Source organism: Drosophila elegans, unplaced genomic scaffold (genome assembly GCF_018152505.1).
Source record: "Drosophila elegans isolate 14027-0461.03 unplaced genomic scaffold, ASM1815250v1 contig_183, whole genome shotgun sequence".
Taxonomy (NCBI): Eukaryota; Metazoa; Arthropoda; class Insecta; order Diptera; family Drosophilidae; genus Drosophila; species Drosophila elegans.
The window spans coordinates 5721066-5731874 of NW_024545550.1; the positions used below are offsets into that span (position 1 = coordinate 5721066).

General features: G+C 46.0%; 2 protein-coding genes across 7 annotated transcripts; one reads left to right on the top strand and one right to left on the bottom strand.

Annotated features, from left to right (window-relative positions):
• The first annotated feature begins 22 nt into the window (after positions 1-22).
• LOC108143394 (DENN domain-containing protein 1A) lies at positions 23-9124 on the top strand. 6 transcript variants are annotated; one of them, XM_017267767.2, is made up of 10 exons: positions 23-421; positions 557-751; positions 3482-3752; positions 3819-3872; positions 3936-4196; positions 4264-4722; positions 6066-6098; positions 6231-6758; positions 7134-7622; positions 8236-9124. In XM_017267767.2, the coding sequence occupies exons 1-10, from the start codon at positions 405-407 to the stop codon at positions 8701-8703; spliced, it is 2775 nt and encodes a 924-aa protein (XP_017123256.1). In that variant the 5' UTR covers positions 23-404; the 3' UTR covers positions 8704-9124. The 6 variants fall into 6 exon arrangements, with proteins under 6 accessions (XP_017123256.1, XP_017123257.1, XP_017123258.1 ...); XM_017267768.2 differs by lacking the exon at positions 6066-6098; XM_017267769.2 differs by lacking the exon at positions 7134-7622 and having other exon boundaries at positions 25-421.
• A 32-nt stretch (positions 9125-9156) lies between these two features.
• On the bottom strand, positions 9157-10396 carry LOC108143399 (glutathione S-transferase 1). Its single transcript, XM_017267779.2, has 3 exons — positions 10267-10396; positions 10159-10207; positions 9157-10100 (listed from the first exon to the last, which is right to left on the bottom strand). Exons 1-3 carry the CDS (start codon positions 10359-10361, stop codon positions 9564-9566), a joined length of 681 nt encoding a protein of 226 aa, XP_017123268.1. The 5' UTR covers positions 10362-10396; the 3' UTR covers positions 9157-9563.
• Between the last annotated feature and the right edge of the window lie 413 nt (positions 10397-10809).

Genomic DNA, 10809 nt, shown 5'->3' on the forward strand with positions numbered 1-10809 from the left:
CTTTGAGCCACCGCTAACAGTCATACTGTTCGCGATTTTGTTGTACGAGGTGTTTTTGTTCTGTTTGCTTGCATAAAACTGCGGGTTCCAAGTGAAATATCCATTGTTGCGGCCCTAAAATGCCAGAAAATTAGTGAGCAGTGGTCCCCCATTCCCAAACAAGAGCAAGCGAGTGCGAGAAATACAACGCGAACGGCGGAAATAAACCAATGACGTCGCGAATCTCAGGCGACAAAGAGCAGTAGGAGGAAAGTGTGGAAGTGGAAGTGGAAGTGGAGGCCGTAGTACACCCGTATTGTGTCACAAATCCAGTATTAGCCCTTTTAGCAGCCCAGATTGAACACACAAGTCAAACGAACATCCCCATCCCCCACTGACCGAAACATGTGCTAGACCTGCTCGAAATGGGATCGCGAATCAAGTGAGTATGCCGCCCAGTTCCAGTTGGTGGCTGCAGTGGGCGTTCCGCTCCACTGGCCGCTGGCGGAGCGCTTTTGCTCCCACGAGTCACCGCGAATACCGTGTTCCACCTCCTCTTCCTCCTCATCCCTACCAGAAATGACGTGAAGAAGCTCTTCGAATTCTGGTGCGAGGTATCGCCGACGCCGGGATTGGAGAGGGGCACGAGTTCCAGGAGCGGTGGTCCCGCCGCACCCGCCGGCGTCATTGTGGAGAGCTTCCCCGAGGGTTTCCGTGACCAGGAGGTGCTCACCGGCATCCCATCGTTCGCCTTTCCCTGCGATTTATCCAGGTGTGTATGCAGGAGAGGATTACATTCGCTTTAGTTTAGACAGCTAAAGGATATACATAGTAGTTTGGCTGATAAGCGGAAAACAAGTAACCCGATTTGTATGCCATAATCTTTAAAAACAACAAAGTTTAGTCTTCCAAATGTCATAAAGCTCCAAAAACTTAGACATCCCAATTTATATGCAGTTATACTCAAAGCCAATTTTTATTGGTCTATATATATCGTGTAATAGTGCGTTTGAACGCATTGCGAAACGAAAACCTTTGGAAAGTTTCCAATCACATACAAACAGGCGGTCTGATGATGCTGATCAGCAATATCTTGACTTTATAGGGTCGGAAATGGCGTTAGTCAGAGGGGGGCGTCCGTTTTATAAATATAAATCATACGCAGCACCAGTAGACGCAGTCGCAGACGCAAGACCTGCGATCATCAACAGTCCGTAGTCCGTAGTAGCCAGACGGAAAGAGGGTTCCGTCGATGAGTCACCACTCACTCACCACTCGACCCGACCACTTCCACTGCCACCGGCCAACCGCAGATAGCTAGTCCATGAAACGAATAACCTGTTGTGCCGTTTGTGTTTCTGTGGCTTTTGCTGTTTCGCTTTCGGTGTTTGTTTACACAGCGAGTTCGCGTAATGAACTGTATTATTCAATGGGCATTGTTCGACGCAACTCGTTTAGCATTTCCTGGAGCACCTGGAACTGTATCAATTGTAGCAAATCCTTCGCCACCTGCTTAGTCACCCGTCTGGCTATCCCCAGACTCATCCCAGCCGCTTATCTGTTCCCGGCTGTGCGTGTAACTACGCTAACTCATCGTTTGATAAACCATTGCAATTGGAATTGAAAAAGTAACATTTGCGATTAATTAACTTTTCACTGCTGGAATTTCAAAGTTTGTCTGTCAGATTACTTTATTAGCGACAAAAATTGGTTTGACCTCAGAGCTTATCGCCGTTTGCCTGGTGGAAGCAACGTCGAGTGCCGTTGTTCATATTTAAGCAAAGGTTTTGTTTATTCACATACAGTTGTGGTTAAAATTGTAGTCGCCAAGAGCAAATTTTAACTGAATCATATTTTCAATGAAAATAAGTATTAAGATGAGAGTGTTTTTGCTGCCGTCATATAATAATAACTAAAGAAAATCAAGAAATAATTAAGTTAAGATTTTAATGCTAAGGTGATTACTTAATAAATACACACATTGAAACTATCAAATCATATAAATTAGCAAATCATAAGTATAGAATTTTTAAAAGTATTTTTTAATTCACCTACTTAACACATTAATTTTAAAACGAAAAAAATAGATTCACAAGTTTTAATTTTCACACAGTTTGAAGAAATTTTCAAGACCGAATTTCCTATGCTCTTATCATGACCGCAGTTGTATATTTGGGCACAGTCCCGCGATAAAGAAAGGCATGTCCAAGTCAACGCCCCAACCGCCCCAGATAGCCTTGCCGCTTCCTTTCCATTCCGCCTCCATTTCCATTTCCTCGATCTGTGGGAGCAGCCGTATCAGCTGCGGATTCGGCGTAGTGCGCGCCGCCTGACTTTGCATATTAAATTGAGCAATGACACGATCCGAAACACTTAGATCTAACGACTTTATGTAACTGGGCGCAAAGAGTAAAAGAGCCTCAGTCGAAGCTAAAGCTAAAGCTCAAACTGAAGCTGAAGTCGAACAATATGCAAATCGGCGGACAATGGGAAACGTGCCCGAGTAACGAGAGTGCGCAGTCATTGTTGCAAAATTGCGATTTATTTAATTTGTTAAATGCGATTTCAACACAATAATTAATGCGGACAACGCGTCGCATAAAAGGCACACGAAAATAAGTAAAACAAATGGGAAGAAAGCTAAAACTAGACATGGGGGCTTAAGAAAGAAATGTGAAGGGCGAGCACAAAAACATTTCGCCTTTACTCAAAATTCCCACCATAAAAGTTAAACAACTGTTGAATCACCCAGGGGATTCGCTGGTCAATGAGTGGCCAACTAAAACAATATTTTGTAATCAGGATATCAAAACAAGTTGTTTACTATTAGCTCGTACTCTGCCATATTTGTAAGGGTATTGCTCAATGAGACACTGGAAAATCACAGAAAGTAGAGCGGAAAGAATAATAAAAATCGAAATGATTTGTATGCTTTTATAATTAACCCTGAATTCATTAGGCAAGTTTGTTGGCGTTATGTGTCGTCACTTTACGACTCAGTAGCACAAGTCGTGCGAAAAATCACATTTATTTGGGTTACGAGTTAAAAATGAAGAGGAAGTCGTAGCATTACTCACTGAAGATCGCACTTGGGGGATTTCGTGGTTTATCGCATTCATCGACAGTCGACAGAAATATAAAATTATATTTCGCCTTTATAACTTTAAGTGTATGCTTTACTTGCAGCTAAGAATTACTAGTGAGATGAGGGACTTCCCCTGTTTAATAAATAATATTTTATAGTGCTGTGTGGTATGACATTTATTTTGTTTACAAGTGTGCTTTAAATGTATTACTTGGTTATTCGTTGCTCTATCGAACATCAACCACTCATCATGCATAACATTGGGCAACGTATGATTAGCAAGGCCATTCAATGCGTGGCCGGAGCGAACGTATCTTTGACCGAACCTTGGGCATTGGGGAGTCATTACTTCTCATAATACCATGGCAATACTAACACTTTTTACTGTGAAAATTATTTCTCTCTATCGATGAACAGCACCTCGGTGCAGACGTATTCCTTTGTGCACACCACCGGCGACTCGAAATGGCGCTTTGGCTTCTGTCGGCAGGATCCCAAGACGAACACGGCCATGGTGCTGATCACCTACCTGCCGTGGCACGACACCTTCCTGAAGCTACTACCCATTCTGGCCGAGCTGAAGCGGACTGATTCAAATGGCTTCCGCGCCTTCCTGTCCGAGGCCTACAACCAGGGCATCCCGGATTCCGGCGGTAACCTTAAAGTCTATTACAACGTTGGGCAGAGTGTAAGTTGAATATCTTTGACGATTCCTCATCAAAGCTTAAATCAATTATTGTTGCCTTATAAACAGCACTTTGTTTTTGAGCGCCCACTGCAGTTCCAGTTGCCCAGCATGCCAGAAAATGTAAGTATTACCAGTATGAATACCCACTAAAAGAGGAACTTTAAACACAGTTTTGTTGCATAGCACAACTTGAATTTATACTACAACTTTGTGGAGCCCAAGGAGATGATTGCCGTGTTTGCTGCCATGCTGGCCGAGCGTCGAATTATCTTCACCTCGCGGCACCTGGACCGGCTGTCCTCGTGCATCCAGGCGGCGAACGCATTCCTATATCCCATGGTATGGCAGCACATATTCATACCGGTGCTGCCGTGGGAGTTCAAAGACTACCTGGGTGCACCCATGCCATATCTGATTGGTGTGCCAGAACCAGTGCTTGAAACTGTAAGCGGGCGCAACTACACTTTGTAGACTTTGCTGGAGGTACTTACAATTTTCCTTTTGTTATCAGGTGACCAGCGATGAGCTGGGCGAAGTTGTGATCCTGAACTGTGATACGAAAATATTCGAAAGTCCATTCGACGATGTGCACAATCTGCCGACGGAGATTGTCTCACAGCTAAAGAAGCATCTGAATCACACGCATGACCACATCGGCGACCGGATCTCGAAGATCTTCCTGAACGCACTGGTGCAGCTGATCGGTGGCTATCGGGACGCGGTGGAGTACCACGAGACCAGCAAGACTTTCAGTCCCCAAAAATTCATCGAATCTCGACCGGCGCATCTGCGTCCGTTTCTTGCCAAAATGATGGATCTGCAGATCTTTGCGCAGTTCATCGACGATCGCCTAAACATGCTCAACAGCGGACTTGGATTCTCCGACGAGTTCGAACTGGAGACGGTGCGCTATGCGGAGAAAAAGAAACGAGGCCGCAACTATGCCATCATGAAGAACCTGAAGGACAAGGTGAGCCGAGGCTGCTGCGTCACTGGTGGCCACCAGCGGTGGCCCAATGCTGTTAACCTAACCCTCATGGTCGAACCACCATCACCATCATCCCCCTCAGTTGCCTTGGAGGGCTTGGAGGGTACCTGGGAACTGGGAACTGGGAACTGGGATCTGGGATCTGGGATCTGGGAACTGGGAACAGGGCTTGCATTTCGTTACCGCCTCTCTCTGCGCTGACTCGCTAACCCACTTTACTCTTAAGTTACCTACCTACCTGCCCACCTTATGATGTTCTTTTATCTGATTTGATTTAATCTATTCCACAGTATTTGGGAAAGTGCAGTTTGTCCCGATTGTTTGCCAAGAACAATGTGTAGACTGCCAACCATGCCAAATCCACCAAAACCAAATACCAATATATAAACGAGTAGAATGTAAATTCCCACACACCTTATTTGCAATGTTAGTTCAAATTATTTCTTATCTCTATGCAAACAAATAACTTAACGTCCTAACAAGCAACTGCACCAAATAATTTATGTTGCCATAAACTAAAAAAGAAACGTTTAAATGTTTGTTGCTGCATTCTCGAATAATATCTGACATTTAATGAGTTCTTTGTTTTAGTTAGTTAATTGTTTATTATTATTTTTTACTTTCTTTTTTGTTTTTATATCGTCCAACAAACAAAATTCCAAATAATCCATTTCAGACTGAACTAATCAGGCTGAAATAATAAGTAACATTGATTAATTGGTAATGGATCCATTTATCTAAATCTTTAACCAGTTTCTAGACTAACATATTGGCTTAATCAATTGGCTAGATCGGTGAAAAGCTCTATTTTTTCAATACTTTTGCTTTTTTAGCAGTAGTTAAATTAATCAAAAATCATAGTGCTTAATTACTAAACACCTTGTAGTCTACAATAGCTTCTGGACTAATCCATTAACTTACTAACATTTTTAACTGCGATTAATGGCCTTTAGCTGTGATATCGCTTGGAACGCAGATTATAATCACCGCCTCGACGTGTCAGGCCCCATTGCCCCAGTGATCCCTAGTACCCATTACCCATTACCTATTACCCATTACCCATTACCCGAACCCATATATCCAACACCCATTACCCGAATCAGCATTGTCATCGTAGCCATTAAGTGTAGTTAGCCGTAGCTTAAATAACCCGCTGGTCAATCTGCGCATCTCATTCACACCGTATCTCGCCCGTATCTTGTGTGTCTCTCTTCCATATGCCGCTTGGATCGCTCATCCTACACTCCTCTGTGCTTTCTGCTCTCGCTGCGGTCGTTTGCCCAATCGTTTTCTGATCAAAACATGCGTCTGTCTAACCATTGCAGACTAATCCGGCCGTAAAGTCTGCCGTCAAATCGGTGAGTGGTCGAGTCCCCCAAAGTTTAATGCCCGATTTTGTGACTTTTGTCCACCGAACGCTTTTGTGTATCTGTCCAGGAATCTGTGAAGGAGTCCGCATACTAATTGCATTATCTATCCCCTCGATTCAGGTGAAGGAGGGCTCGCGTGGCATGAAAACCGCCTACAAGGGCTTCAAGACAAAGCTGCGCGAGAACGGCAACCAGTTCGGCGGCAGTCACTTCCACTTTGGCCTGGGATCGCCGAACCACTCGGATCGTCCGGACGGCGCCAGTGCAGGATACGCGCGCGGTGGCAAGGCCATTGGAGCGGCCCACCACTCGGCTCCCAGCTCGCCGGTGACCAGCAAGCGGCTCGATGGGATTGCCTCCGTCACGGGAAGCAGCGGCATCGGTGGCATCGGGGGATCCGGCGGCGCCCGGGAGACGCGCGAGTTCCAGCGGCGCGGCCCCATACCGCTGGCCATGTCTAGCTCGAGCAGCCACATTCAGCCGAACGGCCATGCGTACGGCACGGCTGCTGGTCCTCATTACGGTCATCACCTCGCTGCGTCTCCTGCTGTTAGCTCGGCGAGCTCGCTGTGCTCATCTTCGGAGATGAACCTGTCGCAGGAGCTGCAGAACCATCCGCTCTTCAAGACGCCGGCCGTGGACCGCAGTGTAAGTAGTCTGGTGCGGGCGTACGAGCTTCGGCTGCAGCAGCTCCAATAGTTTGGGATGCGCTCCAGAGCAGCCGTTCACATGCTTGCCGCTAAGCTAAATCGACCACTCATCTCGATGTGCTGTGATGTTTATGTTTATGTTCTCATGCTCTTCTTGTTTTTGTTTCCTTGTCTGTGTCGTGTCTGTGTCCACAACTGTATGTCGTCATCGATCGATCGTCTGCCCCCCCTGTCTCATGCCCACAAACACCCCACACCCCACAAACACAAACACACACACACACCGATATAACCAATCACACTCGACTCACCATTGCACCCATCCCCATTCCTGGCAACCTGTCATCCTGACATCGTCCATCGGCCCACGCAGCTTAAGCCGAACGCAGAGCAAAGGCGAGGAGGAGCACCGCCAGCCCGCCCGCCACCTCCGCAGTCCACGCCCGCCTCCTACTACAACCATCCGTATGCCGCGCATCCGCACGTGGAGACGAAGCCGCCGCGGCACACCTCCACGCCCACCCGACCGCGCCAGCCGCTGCCGCCCACGGCCGACTGCAGCAGCTTTGACAGTCCGCCGGATGTGCAATCGCCGCCGATTCCGCCCCGCAGGCAGGGCAGCTCGAACGCCCTGGTGGCGGCCACCGCCGCCGCCGTCAGCGCGGAGATCAGTAAGCTGGAGCGCAACTGCTGGCGGGAGGAGACCACCGGAAACGAGTCGTCGGAGCGCAACTCGAACGCATCCTCGTCGTCGGCCACCTCATCCTGCTCCTCGGGCGCCTCCTTTGTGACGGCGGCGTCGACGTTCTCGCACCTAAACGTCTCCGATCCGCCCATTCCGACGCCGCGGGCCAAGAGAGAGGTACACCAGCTGCGACGTTAGTTAACTAAGCCCATCCCGGTTATGGTCTCCCAGTCGGAAGCACACTAACACACATCAAGGGCCCTCATGTAGTCTCCCCCGAATCCAAGCTAACGTCATGCACAATCTAAAGATCCCCCATTGTTCAATTCTTAAGTGGACTAATCATTTGTCTTCCCTAAATTCAATAGCTAGAGCATTTTCTGCCAAACGATTCATGAAAAACACACATTTTCCATAGCATACTTATTTGCCTTCATCAAAAGGGGTTTCCTTGTAAAAATCGAATTTTAGAACTGATTACCTTTTACTACAAGAAAAGGAGTTTATATTTTGTGCACTTACAGTCATCTTAAAAAGTAAACATATGGTCAAGTTATAAATGGTGGTTATTTTTACCCTCATATTTTTGTTCATTTGCATTCTATCACTGTTGAGTCATTAATCTACATCTACTGCACCCATATTGTAGTTTCCAACCGTAATTAGATGCTTGTAAACGCTTTGAAGTAACTCGAGTTGAATGTACGTTGCGTTAGGCACTGTAGAATCCAAGCGTCCCACGCCCAAAGCTTTCTAACAACCCGTACCTCTGTGCCTCCCCAACCCGCAGCATCAGCAGCAGCCGCTGGAGGACAGCATGAACGACCTGATATCGCTGGACGATAGCAACAACACCAGCTTCGACCTGGAGGACTTCGACCCGCTAAACCAGAACGCCCGCCCGCTGCCGCCGCTGAGCAAGGCGTTCGGCAAGAAGTCCAGCACACTGCCCGCCGGCGTCAACAGCAGTGTGGTGGCGGCCAGCAGCGTCAGCAATCCGCTCTACCCGTACTTTGCGCCCAAGCACATGGCCACCGTGGCGGCGGTGACGGGACGGGCGCCGCCGATGCACCCACCGCCGCTCCATCAGCGCAGCACTATTGCCGCCAAGCCGGACGACGACTTCGAGCTGCTCCGCAAGTACGGTCTGGACCAGTTCACCCTGAATGCCAACGGAACGGAGAAGGCGCAGCAGCAGCAGCAGCACCAGCAGCTCACCACCGGAAAGGGCATGAACAACTGGACAACGTTCGATTAGAGGGACTGAACGGAACTGAACTGGACACAACCCGCTTCAAATATGATACCAAAATAAGTGTGATTAATCAATTGTGTTGTAAATAGATAGGTGAGTTAGAGTTAGGCAGATTATCAAGGAAAGAAGACCGATGACAGTAAAGTAACCCTTAAATATCCAAAATTGTATGTCTACCGTAGTCAGTTAGTTCTTCTTCAGCGGCCCGATTTTCAGCAATAGATCAAAATAAAAACGCTTGTTTGTGTAAATAACTGTTTAGTGGCAAGTTTTAGCAATTTGCATGAATCGGAACTCTCGCTAACTATATTTACGTATTGTACACTGGACTTCCAAATCAAAAGACACGAGAATATAGTGCAGCATGTTTACAAGCCAATTAGCCTAACAAATTACCAATTACCAATAAAATACAAAAAATAAATTCGAGTTCGTTTAGTTGACACAATTGAGGGGTTTTGCTTTGACAAAAATGTACTCTTTAATCGAATTATAATAGTCTTTTTATTAGACCATTAACCATGCAGAGCTATCATTTATCATTTCAACGGTTTTACATTTTACATATAAAAAAAACATTCCACATTTAAAACAATTGTTTAAAGTTAAAGTCATAAGACATACATATCTTGAAATGAAAATTTGTCACAATTAAGGGAGTTTTCTATGAAAAAATTTTAAATAATTATTTTCGAATTATAAGCCTTTTTTTGAGCAAGAACCTTGCAGATAAAATCATTCATCATTTCATATCCAAGTACAATTCGAATTAACAATGATTTTTTGAAAGTGAACGGCATAAACGACTTAAATGTTTTGAAATTAAAGTATAGAGGGTATAAGATAGATGATAAAGAAGAAATCTACTGAGCCTTGGCTTTGTTCTCGGCCATACAGTTCAGGATGCGGGTCTGCAGTGCACGGGCACCCTTGAGATTGATCTCCTCGTTGTCCGGCAACAAGGTATCCATGCGTTCCATCCAGGCCTTTGTCTGCGGGTACTTCTCCCTCGCCACTGGTATGAGCAAATCCAAGGTCACCAGCGTGGTGTGAATGGACACATCGGCCACGCTCAGTTCATTGCCCACCACAAAGTTGCCCTTCTCCAGGAAGTGCTCCAAATCGGAGTAGGCATTATGGCAGAGGGTCAGAGATCGGACGTTGAACTCCCCCTCTCCGCCGTAAATGTTCCGCGCCACAATGTCCTTGACCACCTGAAAGAGCACTCCGTTCTCGTAGTGCATGCGGTGGTCGATGTGGGCTCGCCTTTTCAGATCCTGCGGATACAGCTGGTCGTTCCCAGCGTACTTGGCCACCAAGAAGCACACGATGGCGTGACTGTCCACGTACACCTCACCATCGCTATCCACAAACACAGGAATCTGGTGCTGGGGGTTTAGCTGTGAGGAGGAAGGTTTACAAAAATATATCTTCTATTTTGAGATCGATCCCGCGAACCTTTATAAACTCCTCGTTCAGGTGCTCCTTCTTCGAAAAATCAACGAGCCTGAAGATTTGAAAGGTGCATGTTTTAGCCACGTTGGATTAGTAAATCCGTACACTTACTTTAGGTCCAGATCCAGGCCAATTAGTTTGGCTACCAGGATGCAAGCTCTGGCCGGAGGACTGAAAAGGGCATAGTACAACGTTGGCTTCGACATTCTTTCAAGAAATTCACACAACAAATGGCGATCAAGGTGAACAAGAGACCAAAACCATGGTCGTACGATGGCAAGGGGGATTAAAAATATTTATCCAATTAAGTGTATAACATTCCATATTGATAAATCTGTCCAATAGGTTTAAAATATTTTTTAATTGACTCGGACAAATTTGTAGTATTTGAACTTTGCCACCACAATTATTCATGCTGAATTTTGTACTACTTCATGGCTTCAAAATAGTTTAAAGCTCGAATACGATTTTACATTTTTAAAATTTTTTCAAAATTCTATAGAGAAATAGTAATGAAAATTTTGAATTACAATATGATTATTTTTTTTTTAAACAAACTTAGTCCCCTTTACCGTTATTTTTTCTACGCCCATGGCCACAAGTAAAAGTACACGCGGTGATGCCAACCTGTGGAAATGCCAAGTACAGCTGATG

Coding starts and splice junctions, on each gene's coding strand:
- LOC108143394 (XM_017267767.2), top strand. Junction 752..3,481: donor TTTCCCTGCGATTTATCCAG/GTGTGTATGCAG, acceptor ATCGATGAACAG/CACCTCGGTGCAGACGTATT. Junction 6,759..7,133: donor CGCCGGCCGTGGACCGCAGT/GTAAGTAGTCTG, acceptor CGGCCCACGCAG/CTTAAGCCGAACGCAGAGCA.
- LOC108143399 (XM_017267779.2), bottom strand. CDS start 10,361: ATGTCGAAGCCAACGTTGTACTATGCCCTTTTCAGTCCTCCGGCCAGA. Junction 10,208..10,266: donor GGCCTGGATCTGGACCTAAA/GTAAGTGTACGG, acceptor TCAAATCTTCAG/GCTCGTTGATTTTTCGAAGA. Junction 10,101..10,158: donor TGAACGAGGAGTTTATAAAG/GTTCGCGGGATC, acceptor TCCTCCTCACAG/CTAAACCCCCAGCACCAGAT.